We start from the raw sequence: 16,228 nt of genomic DNA, 5'->3' as shown, positions 1-16,228 counted from the left end.
AAAACCCCTGCTATATCGTTATCCTCTAGGAATCTGTTTACTAAGATCTTCTGAGTAGGTAAATACTGGGTCAGTCAGTTCCATGTGCAACTTCAGAAATGTGTTTTTGTTAGTGTCCCGTGGAATGTTTCTTCGCGACTCATGAGCGTGTATGAGGTATAGATTCAATACTTACTGAGAATAATACTGTTCCATGTAAGCTACCGCCACAAAATAGTTAAATCTATTATATCAAAGATCGTACAAACGACAGAGATAACGATGAACTCGTTACAAAAAGAAAATAGAGTAGTAACATTCAGTATCAACTAGTCACTAGATTCTCGAATATAGTTTCAAGCCGAGACGCCGGAGAGAGAAATGCACAGTGACGGGGGATGCTAAACTTCCACAATCTCCGGAGAACGGCGACCACCCTGGCCGTCTCACCTCTTTTTCTTCTTGTGGTGGTGGTGGCGGTCATTTTGGCATAATCATGACTGCACGCACAATAGATTCCGATAAGAAACGAAAAACAAAGAAAACGTCATATATATTGCATACGTGTTACGACAAAGTACAAAAGCACGTGGTCACGAAACGCGGGTCGGAGCGGCAAGCCGTACTGCGGAGGAGAGCCACAGGAGGGACCCGCCACCTCCCCTTACTCCTCTTACTCCTCTCGCTCCCCTTACTCCTCTTGCTCCCCTTACTCCTCTTACTCCTCTTGCTCCCCTTACTCCTCTTACTCCTCTTACTCCTCTTACTCTCCTTACTCCTCTTACTCCCCTTACTCCTCGTCCATGGACTTCTCGATCTCCTTCAGCCGGCGGACCAACTCCTGCGCCTCCCTGTCTCCCGTGCGCGCCTCCAGCATCCTCATGATTGGCTTCTCTGGATGAGAGGAGGAGAGGGGGGGGGGGGGGAGAGCGATGATTGAAGATTCAACACCTGACATAAGGATTGAGAATCCCCCCCCCCCCTCCTTTCTATATTTGAGTCTAAAGCCTAAAGCACATTCTAAGCCTAAAGCAGAATTCCGCTCTGTACTTCAATTAAGCAATCTTACACAAGATGGCGTTCTTGAATGTCATTATTGGTACGCGAAGCACAGCCGTAGGAATGAGGCGCTTGTGCTGAGTTCCTAAGTCCTGTGCTTCAAGTACCAATAACGACATTCAAGAACGCCATTGAGTGTAAGATTGCGATTCAATAACACAAACCATCTTCATTATCAACGATATTGTAAATTTTTTTCATATTGTGGGTTCATTTGCCCTCAAATTCAAGCTTTCTGTCCGAGTTCATCTCCATCAGAAAATAGTTCCTATAGTAACGATAGCCGACTCTTGGTCAGTTGAACGTTGTTATGGAAACTAGGCTCATGAAAGTAGTTTTGGCTAGTTAGCGTAGCAATACTTTCTGTAATTAGGCACAATCTTTTTGTCCGTTCTTTCATCAGGCATTTAAACACGCTCGAGAATGGGAATTGACCAATCGGAATGCTTGCTTAAACTTGCGTGTTATTGAATGTAGAGCGACTGAAAATGTAACTATAAATTCTATTATAACGGTGCATGAAAGCATTTCGTTTTCTTTCCCAAGCTTGGGAAAATAAACAAAAGTTTATTTGGGACACAAATGTTTTAAAACAATTCCTACTGTCTGCCCCCCCGACACAGCCTTGTGCTTTGGACTTAGATAGTTGTGGATAGCTCCGGTATATGTATTGTATGTGTCAGTTTTTAATTTAGTATGTGCTTGTTTTGGTGGCTTTATGGACAGGACAGTGAAGACAGACAGCAAAGAAAGAGGGAAAGAACACATTGCCTAGGACACCGCTAAAAAGCGTATGGCCTATATGTCGGTTGATCCACCGAGCCCACATAATAACGACAATAACAATAAAAAAACATTATCTATGAATTTATATTGCGCTTTTTCTCAGTGCTTGAAGACACTTTACATGAGATTAAAAGACTAAAGACAGGAGTTAAAAAAAAAAACGAAACTAAATATGAACCACAAAGTGGTGGTGGTACCGCTGGGCTTGTTGCGGGACAGGTGCAGGATGACCGGCTGGACACTCTTGCCGGTCGCAGAGGCGTTGGGTCGCCCCGGCCAGCAGAAGTCACTGAGGGGGGCCAAGGCTTCCCCGGCAAAGTCGTTGGTGGAAAGCCAGTCGTAGTCCATGACGGTGAAGGTCAGACACGCAAACCTGTGTCTGTACTGCTCGGGACTCACTTGGCTAGAGGGGGGGTTGCAAATCACAAAGGAAGAGGAAATGGGAGAAAAAAACGTTGACAAGTGCTTTGGGGGTCGTTCTTTATTGATAGGCTGTCAAAACGTTCCACTGGTGTGGGGGCTTTCAGGTCGACTGCCTCTCTGCTCATCACTACAGCTTAAACCCTACCCAAGACTTTGGCTCATTCGTTTACTTGGACATTATCTTCTTCTTTAAATGTAAGACACTTTCTATCGCACCGCATTGTCTCTGTGCACGGAAAGAGCTACAGGTAAAAAAGATCTAAATACCAAATTTGGTAAAATAAACAGCAACACCCTATTGTGCAGCAGGTCGAGAGATAGAGAGAGAGATGGAGAGAGAGAGAGAGTGTGTATATGCCAGAGAGAGAAAGAGAGAGCAATAGAGCGAGCAATAGAGAGAGAGAGAGAGAGAGAGAGAGCAATAGAGCGTGAGAGAACGCAATAGAGACAAAGAGAGCGAGAGAGGGAGCGAGAGAGAGAGAGAAAAAATATCGAAATACCAAATTTAGTCAAATAAACAGCAACAGCCTGTTGTGCAGCAGACGACAGGGGGAAAGGAAACAAAGCTCACAAGTGGAAGAGTTCGTCGAAGACCGGGTGCAGGGTCTTCAGCTTGACCTGCGTCCGCTGGCTCTTGGCCAGGGGAAACAGGTGGTGGGGACACAGCTCCACGATGACGAACGGGTCGCTCAGACCTAGCGCACGCCGAGCAGAGAAGCACGTTTACGAACCGAAGGACTGGACGAGGTCACCGAGTCTGGACGAGGACTCGACTCAAAGCGACATTTTACTAAAAATAAAAAAAAACGTAAAAAAAAACGGTTCCAGTACCGTTGGCGTCCAGGGCGATGATGTCAGCGGCGTGGAGGATCTCCACGGTGAGGCGCTGCTCCGGGGCGTCGTAGTAACACTTGACACTGATTCGGCCGAAGCGCGTGTGCTTCAGAGTCCTCTGGAAAAAAAGGGTCGACGGGGACCGTGATTGTTGTCGTCCGAAATGGCTGCTCGATAAGTACCATGACGGTAGATTACAGTGACATTGTGGTTACAAAAGCATTTTTTTTTTCCAGATTACACTGACAGCTACTGAGTTTTCTATTCATAGGTAGGGGGAGTGGGCGTTTTGGTTCAAGGGCGACTCCAAGTGCAGACACAGTATTGGGTGAGAACCAAGAACCCTCTGGCTTGGGAGTCGACCACCCTAAACACTAGCCGACCCTGCTCCCCTTCATGCCCTTTGAAGGTCCCATGACGTGCCAGCAGGTGTGAGTGTGATTAGCCGTTACAAGCCCGATTCGAAAAACAAGTGGGCGTGTCCACCTGGACGTGTGCTGGATAGATCAGTCCACCAGCCTACCCAGTGGACCGTAGCAAACGTTGCTCATCCATCCGTCACTCACCTAGGTGGACACGCCCATTTGTGATTTCATAAGAGCCCAATTTTCAAAACGGCTAATCACGGGTAATCACACTCACACCTGGTGGCACGTCATGGGACCTTTAATGCCAGAGCCACGGTTAGATATTATTTTTCCAGCCGGGTACTCGAGTACTACCTGGTCATAAGGGGAAAAGAAGACTCCTGTGGCTCAGAGCTCAAGCGCAGGGCTTTCTCATGGATCGATGCTGGTTCGGCCCAGGTGGGCGTTAGGTTACCTGCTGGGAGATCTTCTCCAGGAAGTACTGCTCAATCAACTCAGAGGACGAGCACTTGTTCATCTTCAGCTCCTCTTCAAGGACCTGGGAGACAAGAGGAGGAGGAAAGCCAGTGAAAGACAAACACAAATAAGAAGAAGAAAAATCAATGACGTCCTAAACCCACATCGCCCGTTGTTTTCCCCCGGGGAAAGCGAGGCTTCCGCGTCCACATACCTTGTGGTCCGAGTTCTTCATGTCCTCTATTGTGAGACCGTTTCCCTCGGCGTGGAAGAACTGCAGCAGGGTCTGCATGTAGGGCACATCGGAATAATAACAGGCATGATAATAATATTCACGATAAAGAACGGAAAAACAGAACCGTGTGTACGAAGAACGGAAGGAAAACAACTTAGCAGTCCAGGCGCCTTTTATTTTTCATTTTGTTTGTCTGTCTTCTTTTTTTCTGAATTCTAGCAATCAGGCTAACAGGAAACCCCATGTAGCCTAATGGGATAATCATGTGCCAAAGCAGAAGGCCCAGTCCGCCCACGGAGCCCACTGCCAATATCCATGAAGCGCTGTTTTTCCCCGCACCTTGATGGATGCATTTGCCTAACATTGACCCCGACCAACACGCATGTCTCTGCCTGGACTCCGGGGAGAAAAAGACTGCAGATTTATTTAGTACATTTCGATGATTCATGTTGGCCAGGGAATAATGATGAGCCTTTCAGTACAGAGTTCACATATTCATTCTCTCTCTCTCTGTCTCTCTCTCTCTCTGTCTCTCCCTCTCTCTCTGTCTCTCTCTCTCTCGCTCTCTCTCTACCAAGGAGACGCTGGGTATCCAGGGAGACTCACAGGGTAATCAGATTCGTGTCATTAAGGAGCAGGTAAAGGAGTGAGGGCATTTATGAAGAAATCTTCCTATAGAATATATTTACATATTAAGGAGCAGGCGGGGAGGTCAGGCGAGCGCGTCGGCGGGGCGAGACGTTGAGGTCCCTGGGGGATCTGTGTTCCCCCGGGTGTACTGACCTCCACCGTGTACTGGAAGCGGTTGTAGAACTCCTCCTGCACGCCTCTGTTCTCCGCTACCGTGTCCAGGATCATCTGGAGGAGAAGGCTCCACATGCTCTGGAGAACCCTGGGCCGGGAACACACAACAACACACACAACAACATCAGACACACACACACACCATCAGACACACACACACACACACGGTTCCTCGCGGCCCTGACCGTCTCCTCACAATCCTCACAGTCTCTGGAAAGGCTGCCTAGCCTCGTGTATATCTCTGCTATTTCTGCCATTTTCTTGGCCATCGTTGCCCTTATTGATGACTCTTTAAAAAAAAAAAAAAAAATGTATATCTGTATATGCCGACTACATAATTGTTGTTAGCATTTATTTGTTCAAAATAACCCTGTGTTACACATTTGAGACATTTGAGAAATAAAGCCATTTAACATTTTTTTGTCATGGCTCCCATCCGGCACACACAACCACTTATTTTCATCATGGCTGTCTAAAGATATATTTGCATATTTATTTATTGAATAGATTATACTGATTTATTTGTACCCTGTTTTATAATGTCATTAATTCACCGGCTTTTGATCTATTTGATCCATTCTAATACATATATTTGATTTCATTTGGTGTGTTTTTCCTTTCCTGTACTCTGCTCCTTCCAATCAGCTGCTTTAACCCCGCTTCACATAAGTGATCAGAGTGGATGAGATAATTATGTGTTAGAATTTTTTCTGCAAAGATGTCACAAGGGGTTAATTATGATTAATCTGTAGAATACAAAGAGAAGAGGAGATCAGAGGGGAGAGGGGAGGAGGAGGAGAGATGAGAGGAGAGGAGGGGAGGAGGAGAGAGGAGAGGAGGGGAGAAGGAGAGAGGAGGAGAGAGGAGGGGAGGGGGAGAGAGGAGAGGAGGGGAGGAGGAGAGAGGAGAGGGAGAGGAGTTGAGGGGAGGAGTGGAGAGGAGAGGAGGAGGAGGAACAGGAATAATTACCTCGTCAGATTCTCCTTTACCAGGGACTCGGTGAAGATGACCATGGTGTCGTTTAAGTACTTCATGAGAGGAGCCACCGCCTGGAAGAGAGGATTGGCGGTTGAATAGAGGCGGGGGGGGGGGCGGGGAGGGAGAGGGAAGCAAAAAATGGAGGGCTTGGAAAATTGGAGGACTCTACCGTGATCGAGAGCATTACCTCGTCGTTGTTGATGGAGTCCGGGGACAGGCTGATGTGCTGGATGTACCGGCGTAGCTCGGGGAGCATCTGGGAGGAAAGTGACGGTTATGAAAGGGTGCAATTCAAGAGAGCATATGGAGAGAGACTTTCTGATGTGTGGACATGTAGGTAATGGGGCCAACGAGGAACACGGAATGAGAACATCCTGTGTGTGGCTTCAACGGATTGGAGCCGGCCGTCGACTCGGTAGCAGACTTGTATTTACTACCACAGTACCGGGGATTATTCATGTTATGCATTGTAAGGTGTAATGCCGCCTGAGGCACAGACGCGCAGAAGATCCGATTCATAATTATTCCACTGATTATATGTAATTATGCATAACATCGCACATCTTAATCATGAAACAACAACGCTTTCGACGGCTTTCCTCTCCCCGACAATTCCACTCAGATACTACTACTATTATGGTGACTAGGAATTACAAAGACAACAAGTACAGCAAAATCAAATGATTAAAAGCATTCATATGAGGAAGTGATACTGACATTGTAATGTGCTTCAATGTTTTAGTGTGTTTTATTGTATGCCGTTGGTCTGTCTTGACCAGGTCTCTCTCTTTGTAAAAACCCTGTTTAAGCAACCTGTTCAACATAGGATGAGTCTAAATGGCCCTCTATAGGTTCAATGTAGTGCTAGTTGATAATAGTTACCCTTACTGACATTTGTGGTTAACCAGGTAGCGTCAATCCAAAATTCTGCCTATTTCCCTCCTCCCAAGTACGATTCCAGTGGGTGACAGCAATATAGCCCAATCCCTAAATATATATATATATATATATATATTTAAAAATCTACCAAGGGAATGTATTTTTCTTAATAGTGGGACTTAATGGTTTGCATTGAACCGCTCCCGCTCTCTCGGTTAAACACATGCTACCGCTTGCATTACTTTGTCTGATGTGGGCGCCTGGTCCCCTGCCGATTAGGTGACGCGGTGTCACACCTGTCCTCTGCTCATTGAAACCGACTGGACCGTTCTGACAGAGGCGTCGTGGGAGGACGACCGCAGGTGCCGCTCATGTCGCTCGTTAGTGGTGCAGCTCATTTCGACGTGCCAGGCGACGGTTGCGGTGGACTTGCGGTGGACGACGCAGATTCAAGGGAGCTTTGACACACACACATGCGTTTAACGCACGCCAGCCCGCCTCATGTTAATGTCGGGGGGCTCACACACACACCTCCTGTGACGGCTCTGTGACAAGGGTCCATGTGTGTTACCTTCGCCGGTTGAGTCTACTACCCAAACCTTGGTGCGTACGAGGAGCAGACCGATAATCAGTGTTACCACCCCTGCTGTGTCTGTCCTACGATGACCCCTCTGTTTGCCCTATGATGACCCCTGTGTTTGCCCTACGATGACCCCTGTCTGCCCTATGATGACCCCTGTGTCTGCCCTATGATGACCCCTCTGTTTGCCCTATGATGACCCCTGCTGTGTCTGCCCTATGATGACCCCTCTGTTTGCCCTATGATGACCCCTGTGTCTGCCCTACGATGACACTGACGCCGCGTTCACACTACATCCGCCCGTTGACGGATCTCATTGACTTTGCATGGGGGGGGCGCTCTCGAAATGCATTGTGGGTCCTCTGTCCGTTCTGTCGGCTCCGTTGCCTTGCGTCAAAAAGTTGAGAAATGTTCAAACTTTTCAGGCAGCGACGGATCCGTCGGCCAATCAGATCGCGTTATGCAAATAAATACACGCAAACACACTGTCCACTGAAATCGCCTTTGTAGTACAACCCCGGGAAAAACGGATGGATACGTCAAAAAGCCCCCATCCGTCGACGGACAGAGCTAGCGTGAACCCCGGGCGTCAGGAGAAGCCATCAGAGGGCCGAAAAAAACAGCCACCAAAAAAAACAAAAACGCAAAGGCATTTGCACACACAGGGTAGGCGTCCCTCCAGCAGAACAGACCCCCCCGCCCCCCCCCACACACCTTGTCGGTGAGCAGGGTGATGAGCCGCTGCGCCTCCCGCTGCAGGTCCAGGTCCATGTTGTACAGCTGTCCGTTCAGCGCCTTGTACACCTGCTCCTTGCCCTCCGCCCCGCACGACTCCTCCATGGCCCGCTCCACCACCTGCCACTCCAGGTCCCGGGGCAGGTGGCCCAGGAAGAGACGCACCCGCTCCGTGTTGTTCAGGGCGATGCACATCTAGCACAGTGCGGGGGGGGGGGGAGGGGGGAGAGAGAGGGGGAGAGAGGGAGAGAGATGGAGAGACCCCCCCCCCCCAGGTGGGTGCAGCAGCAGAGGAGAGGTGGAAGAGTGGAAGGCAGTAGGGGGGAGGCGGGGGAGGCGGGGGAGGCGGGGAGGGGGAGAAGGTAGAAGGAGTTGGGGGAACAAGGAGCAGTGAAGAAAAACAAAGGAGGAAGAAAGCAGGTCTACGGAGAGTCCGAGTTGGAGGGGGAGCATAAGGAGTGCAAGCGTATAGGCCGGGGGTTATTATGCTTTTAGGTGCTGACGGCTCGAGAGAGCGGTCTCTCGGTCACGTTTTGGTGTTTTGTTGGTGTAACGTTTGTGTTCAATGTTCACTATTCGATATTAATCATCATCATCAACATCGTCGTCATCACCATCATCGACATCATCAAACTTTAGCCACGTTCTCAAGTCAGATAATTCATCAAAGTCCGGAACGTCCGTAAGCTCCGTTCGTCTGCACCGTCGCCTCGCTGTCGCCGTAACGCGAGCGGACGTGATCGGTCACTGGCCGGGCCACGTAAGTGTCGGGTAATTGGTCACTCGCTTGGCTACGTAGCCAGGAGGGGAAGAAGACTCCACCCTATCGCATCGCCTTGAAGGGAAGAGACGCGAGTCGAAGGACTGTTGAAACAACGTGAGAAAGGTGCGATGTTTCATGGAACGTCGTTCTCTGATGTTAAACAATGCACACCTTGATAACCCTTCATAACGTGATAAGAAGTAAATTACGAATATACATTAATTCCTTTAAAAAAGTGACGCACGCTTCACAACTTTAATACCTAAACTATGTGCACATGGAATTACACAAATGCAAAAACCTCTTTATTATGAATGATTTATCCGCGTTGTGATGTTTGTTTTGCTTCTGACTGTGATGTGCGAAGGATTGCTGCTGAAACACACACCCGCGCATCTATCGCGAACACGGCCTTCGGGTCAACCGTCGTCTAATCTGCCTCAGGGAGATGGCAGGCGACGACACCGACGATGAAGATGATGATAATAAAAACAGATGCACCGTAATTCCAGGCATTCTCTGAATAATAATGAAAAAGACTTTACCCTGCCGGGGTAGACCTAGTGTAAAGTCTGGAGAATCAGAGAGCCGGAGGATTCACCACGAGCAAGTTTGTGTGTTGCTGTCGTGATGACACACGCACCCACACACACACACACACACACACGCACACGCATGCACACACACACGCACACACACACACACACTGTCTGGAGATGTCCTCCCAGGGGCAGTACCTGCACAGTGAGGCTCTTATGGTCACGCCCCTGCTGGTTCCTCTCGATCTTACGTGTGATCATCTCTGAGTAGCACACCGCCTCGCTGCAGAAGTTCTGCAGAAACACACACGATGACAAACCTCAGATCAGACGCAATTATGAACTAAATCACAAGCCCTCCATTTTCCTGTCTGAAAAACAGGAATTTATGATTGTTTTCATTTGAAGAGGCTTTTAGAGGAGCGTGCGCATGCCCCTGCATGCAGCTGTGTTTCTCTATAATTGTGTGTGTCAATGGATTTTACTTGCTGCTTGTGTGTGTGTGTGTGTGTGTGTGTGTGTCTGTGTGTGTGTGTGTGTGTGTGTGCTCAAATGTATCTTTGTGTGTGTCACAGTGTGTTACCGGGTGTAATTGTGTGACTCTAACCAGGTATCTTTAATGCTTTTTGTGGCATGTGGCTCTGTGTTACTGTACGAGTGTACACACACACGTGTGTGTGTGTGTGTGCGTGTCTGTGTGTGTGCGTGTTCATATGTGTCTTTATGTGTGTGTGTGTGTGTGTGTGTGTGTGTGTGTGTGTGTGTGTGTGTGTGTGTCTGTACGTGTGTGTGTGTGTGTGTATGTGTGCACATGTATGTATGTATGTGTGTGTGTGTGTGTGTGTCTGTACGTGTGTGTGTGTGTGTGTGTGTATGTGTGCACATGTATGTATGTATGTGTGTGTGTGTGTGTGTCTGTACGTGTGTGTGTGTGTGTGTGTACATGCATGTATGTGTGTGTGTGTGTGTGTGTGGATGCGGGTGGGCGGGGGGACGGGGGGACGGGGGGACGGGCTGCTCACATCCGTCAGGCGCGTGACAAAGATGAAGGCCCCTGCCGAGTCGGGCCAGGCCAGCTGGGACCAGATCTCCCGGACCTGGCTGAAGCAGGCGGTCACCTCCTCCGCAGAGCAACTGTGTTTGTCCTGCAGCATGGGCTCCAGCTGCCGGCCACACAGCAACGCAGTGAGCGGCTCCATACATCACGGTCACACTTTACAAATGAATAACTTTATTTATATGGATGTCTTGTATTGTGTTGTGATTGTGTATGTACTGCGCTCTTTGTGGAGTTATATCGGTGTCTTGTCATCCTGTGTGGGATGGGCCACTTGTGTGGCATGACACGAAAATAAACGTATCATCAATTAATCAATCCATATGTAGCACTTTTCATGCACGAGGCCGACTCAAAGTGCTTTGCATGGAAACATTGTCATACAATAAAATTTAATAAAATTATGTAGTTGGCCGTGATATTTTTTATGTTCATTGTTTTTGTAATGTGTCGGATTTGTCAATATTACAATTGGGTATCGATATAAGTATTGGCCAAAAAAGTAATCCCATGAGGCATTGTGATGTGCAAGTATACAGTGTACAGCATACAGTATATAGGCTTGGTATACTCTATGTAAGTGTTTCCCATGCATCTTTTTGTCTCAGTTTCCCCCACAGCCCCATCAGTATGGCTCAAGGATTGACACCAAACCAGAAATGTCTCCCTTTGAACTAATGCTATACTTGTGCATGATATAATAATCACTTAGCATATTTAATTCAGCGTCATTATTAATACATTTAGAGGCTTTGAGGCGTTTGAACTGGAAGAAAGCTGGGGCCCACTTCTATTTCTGGTCCCCTGTTTTACCACCGGGTGCAATGTGGATTAGCCATTACCAGCCGTTTCACCATCTACCCTCTAGTGACATCACACGTGGGAGAGTCCACCCACATGTATGATCCCCCCAGACGCTTGATCAAGCTACCAGTCTACCCACTGGACTGAACTGTAGCTGTGGACTGATCTATCCGTCTGGGTGAACGTCCCACCTGGGCGGTACAGAAGGGGGGTAATTTTGGCTCTGGGTAAGATTTCAGATCTGCTAGCTGAGTGTAATTTGTGGGAAATTGCAGAGCGTCTCAACCATTTGTGAGTAAGATGTGCTGTGAGATGATCTGTTTCTAGTTGACTGCGCTTGCCTTTGTAATGAGACCGTTTAGATCGTAGCCACTTGAGACGGTGGCAACGTTTTTTGGGTTGCCGAGCTTCAAAATCGCACGCTCTTCTGCTCTTTTCAGCTCACCGTCTTTCAACTGTTGATATCCTGCCTTGAACTGTACTTAAAATACGTTTTTGTTCTGTAAGTTTGACAAAGCACTAATCAAAATCTTTACAACTATTTCATGGAACCTGCTCATGTATCCCTCTAGGGCACACCCCGGTTCCATAACTCACCCCAGGAGTAAGTGCTCTGCACCCACACAGAGACAGCTCCTACCTTCTCCACTGCTGTGTGTCTAAAGCTACACAGAGACACACAGAGACAGCTCCTACCTTCTCCACTGCTCTGTGTGTTTAGATACACAGAGACACACAGAGACAGCTCCTACCTTCTCCACTGCTCTGTGTGTTTAGATACACAGAGACACACAGAGACAGCTCCTACCTTCTCCACTGCTCTGTGTCTAAAGCTACACAGAGACACACAGAGACAGCTCCTACCTTCTCCACTGCTCTGTCTAAAGCTACACAGAGACACACAGAGACAGCTCCTAGCTTGTCCAATGCTGTGTGTGTGTATAGCTACATAAACATATCCTACCATTATGCTGTGCATCTATAACCACACAGAGACATCTCCTACCTTGTCCACTGCTGTGTGTGTATAGCTACACAGAGACACACACAGACAGCTCCTACCTTGTCCATCTCCACTGCACGACGGATCCTATCGCTCGACCTCTCATGGACGATCTGCAGCCACTTGTGGATGGAGGACTTGAACCAGTTATGGAAGCCGGTCAGGGCTAGCATTTTAGCATCCCTGTTTGAACAACGACAAAAAAAAAAAAAGTTTTGTTTTGTTTTCAGTTTGATAAAAGTGCTACCGTCTCCCGTACGACAATTACCCAGCGCCCTACAAAAATAAAACCACATACCGGCGGACTGAATCAAACCATGGATGTAAAACATGTAACAAAAGACCTCAAGAAGAATAGGAAGAAGAATAAGTCCCACCTCCGAGGCTCCGGTACTCTCGGCCAAATGTCACACAAGTAGTAAACGATTATTAATGCTACTTTAACGGCACCAAAAATCCAAAAAGCCTCGTCGAAACTAGATGAGAAAAGGTTGTAGTTGAAAACGTGACGCAGCTTTTACGGCTCCGCCACCTACAGAGTTTGCTACGTACGATCATTCAAAAACCCCACGTTATTTAACCAACAGACATTTGACCAGGGGAACCGGAGGCGGGACTTATTCTTCAGAGGTCTTATAAACCTGTGTGGAGAGCTCAACTACATCTCTGTGAGTGACAGTGCCGACGGCCAATGAGAATCACGACTCCCTATCTATGTAGTGGACGTTTAGGGACGCGGAGCGGCGCGGTGAGCGCAGGGCTCACTTGAGGGGCAGGAACTCCCGGTAGCCCTTGAGGATCTTGAGGGAGATGAAGAGCTCGAAGATGGTCTCGCCCATGCTCTGGGTCAGCCGGGAGTTCTCCTGCTCCAGGGTGCCACACACCCGCTCCATGGCGATGTTCACGTCGTCTGCCGTCTGCGGTGGGGGGGGGGGGGGGGGGGGGGGTCACATGGGCGCGCAGGCTCAGATGCCAAGTCGGATTCAGAGGATTGAGTTTTAAAGGTGACATATTATACCACCAGGTGTGGGTGTGATTAGCCGTTACAAGCCGTTTTGAAAATCGGCCTCTACTGACATCACAAGTGGGCGTGTCCCCCTGGAGGTGTGGACGGATAGATGAGCAACGTTTGCTATGGTCCACTGGGTAGGCTGGTGGACTGATCTATCCCAGCACACATCTAGGTGGACACGCCCACTTGTGTTGTCAGAAGAGGCCGATTTTAAAAACTTGTAATGGCTGATCGCACTCACACCTGAGTATAATGTCACCTTTAACGGTGATGGGTAATAATTCTTATCTCGGCGAGCACACGGCACAGACACATGAGCCACGAGCCCAGAGCCCAGAGCCCAACGTGCACAGAGGAGGTGTGCGTTGACATAGTACAACTCAATGCGTTTCGGAATCCAGAGCTAAAAATAGCTACGTATGGAACTAACTAACTACTATTATCCACTCCGGTGGCATTAATGATATATTTGTTCTGATTCCTAGCGCTGCTGTGACCAGTTGTGTTTCCAAACTTGAGCAGGCAGCGACTTTGTGTGCAAAGCTTTTTCATGCAAATGAATGGGAATGTGAAGGTTTAATTTGTTCTGCGAGGAGCACTTGCTTGAAGTATATATATATATATACGCATACCCTCACAGAAACAAAGGCAGGGAGTCTCACAGTCGGATGAATATTTGATTTGATTATCGATGGAGCCCAAAAAAAACTCCAAACAACAAAAGCAACGTGCCAGAGTTGGTCATTTCTAAACGGCACGACGCTGTCTCTGTTTCTCACGCCCCTACCAGTTTCTCCAACTGCCGGTACGAAACGCTGAAGAAGTCCACCTTCACGGCACTGCGTGGGTCCACCCGTCCGGCGGGGAAAACAAAAGCAAACAGACAGACAATGCGTTTGTTTTGTTTTTTTAAATGTCAGACCCCCGGTCCGTTCGTAATGCGGTTAGGATCGATCGGCGCCGCAACGCGGTGGACATTGATTGGTTAACGGATTGACCTGTGGAAGAGCTTGTTGTAGGTGTGGTGAGCCTTCTGCGCGTCGGCACACACGGCGTCCAGCACGTGGACCAGCTTCTTCAGCTGCTCCTCCAGAGACTGGAGGAGCGCACGCGCACAACAGACGCACGACAGACACACGACAGACACACGACAGACACACAACACGTTAGCACGATGAGCCAACGGCTAACATAGTAGAAGTATGAGAGTGTGTAAGTCAGTAGTCATTTTCAGGCTGGTCAAGACTTGTTCAGGGTTCAGGTTTTTACGAGACAAAATAAGAGAGTAAAGCGTTCTTCTTTTAATATATTAAACTCACCCCTTCTTCTGGTTTGTATTGTGAGATAATATTTTCGTACCACTCTGCTGTTCCTTTCTGTTCAAAAGAATGGACGTGATTGAAGCAGAATTGTAAGTCAGTGTCGACAAGCCCACTTCAATATGCGCAAGTGTTGTGAATTGTGGACTTTTACCTTAACAACAGTGGTGATGTCCATGTGCAGTTCATTTCGAAGTGGGCATACGGTCTTAAAGCCTGCATGCTCTGCATGTAGCCAACGCCCCTATACACACACACACACACACACACACACACACACACACACAGACACACACAGACACACACACACACACACACAGACACACACACACACACACACACACACACACACACACACACACACACACACACACACACACACACATGCAAACAGGCATGCACACACACGTACGCATGGACACACGCACACACACACACACACACACACACACATGCGAACAGGCATGCACACACACGTACGCATGGACACACGCACACACACACACACACACACACACATGCGAACAGGCATGCACACACACGTACGCATGGACACATGCACACACACACACACACAAACACACACACACACACACACACACACACACACACACACACACACACATACACACACAAAGAAAAAGTATTTTATCTTTCAATGGCGGGGGAATAAATTGCTTTAGCTGTCCCCTGTATTTTCTTATATGTGCATGTGAGTGTGCAACGTGACTCTGAACTGAAATGTGATTCATGCGGCAAATGCGAACCTCATTGTAAACATTCCCTAAAAATATCTTTGGATTTCTTTGGCACTCACACAGTGAGCAATTGGAGCTTCAAGGAGCTTCCCTGCAGCTTGTGGTATACACTTTCCACTTGACTCCTCCGTCGAGTCGGATAGACTCACTGTGTGTAGTCCAAGTTTCTATGCAAGGGAAAGGTTGAGTGTATTTCTGGCATGAAATCACAGGCGTGTGTGATGACACCAAGTCTACTGTGGTGAAAGCTAGTGGTGGTTCACTTTTTTATCAACAACAATCATGTTTCATGAATACCTTTCTGTTGAAGACTTTACAGTCTAGCTTTCATCCAGAGTGACTCGATTGTGAGTGACTTCTAATGATAGCTCACTAAGATGTAGTTAAGGGGGGGTATCCTAACTTTCTCAAAGATGTCTCAAGGTAGTCTCCAGACATGGGGTTTTGAACCCAGGTCACAATTTTGTAACATGCGGAAATGTCTGCAGATGACTGTGTGTGTGTGTGTGTGTGTGTGTGTGTGTGTGTGTGTGTGTGTGTGTGTGTGTGTGTGTGTGTGTGTGTGTGTGTGTGGTGTGTGGGACATTGTGTGTGATGAGTCTTAAAAGCAAGGTGGGCCTGGTTTGTTTTGAACTGATTCCCCTCGCTTGCCTGGCTCCGCTGGTCTTAACTAATTGGACTCTCAGGGAAAAAACAGAAACTGCCTGTGAGATACTGTACACATAAAAACAAGTTCTTTAGTCTCAGCCAACCAAAGTAAAACCATCTTCTTTCGTAAAACGGTTTCTTAAAGTAGGCAATTATTTCAGCACCTTTCTTTTCATATTTTTGGAAATTATATCCCCTTATATCCCGAG

The 16,228-nt window shown here is 47.9% G+C and overlaps 1 protein-coding gene across 1 annotated transcript in view; it reads right to left on the bottom strand.

The window, feature by feature from the left end:
* Nucleotides 1-769: 769 nt before the first annotated feature.
* Nucleotides 770-16,228, bottom strand: part of baiap3 (BAI1 associated protein 3) — a gene marked incomplete at both ends in the record, with an annotated part of 30,126 nt that continues 14,667 nt past the window's right edge. Inside the window, 19 exon segments of the mRNA XM_084488480.1 lie at nt 770-873; nt 2,022-2,227; nt 2,819-2,942; nt 3,079-3,199; nt 3,904-3,987; nt 4,120-4,191; nt 4,924-5,032; nt 5,914-5,993; nt 6,110-6,178; nt 8,096-8,311; nt 9,617-9,712; nt 10,441-10,581; nt 12,342-12,465; nt 13,048-13,199; nt 14,082-14,133; nt 14,293-14,390; nt 14,614-14,670; nt 14,768-14,829; nt 14,832-14,857. Coding sequence (XP_084344606.1) covers nt 770-873; nt 2,022-2,227; nt 2,819-2,942; nt 3,079-3,199; nt 3,904-3,987; nt 4,120-4,191; nt 4,924-5,032; nt 5,914-5,993; nt 6,110-6,178; nt 8,096-8,311; nt 9,617-9,712; nt 10,441-10,581; nt 12,342-12,465; nt 13,048-13,199; nt 14,082-14,133; nt 14,293-14,390; nt 14,614-14,670; nt 14,768-14,829; nt 14,832-14,857 — 1,993 coding nt within the window.

This window comes from Micromesistius poutassou (assembly GCF_964030765.1).
Source record: "Micromesistius poutassou genome assembly, chromosome: 1".
Classification (NCBI taxonomy): Eukaryota; Metazoa; Chordata; class Actinopteri; order Gadiformes; family Gadidae; genus Micromesistius; species Micromesistius poutassou.
This window is presented reverse-complemented; position numbering and strand designations above follow the sequence as displayed.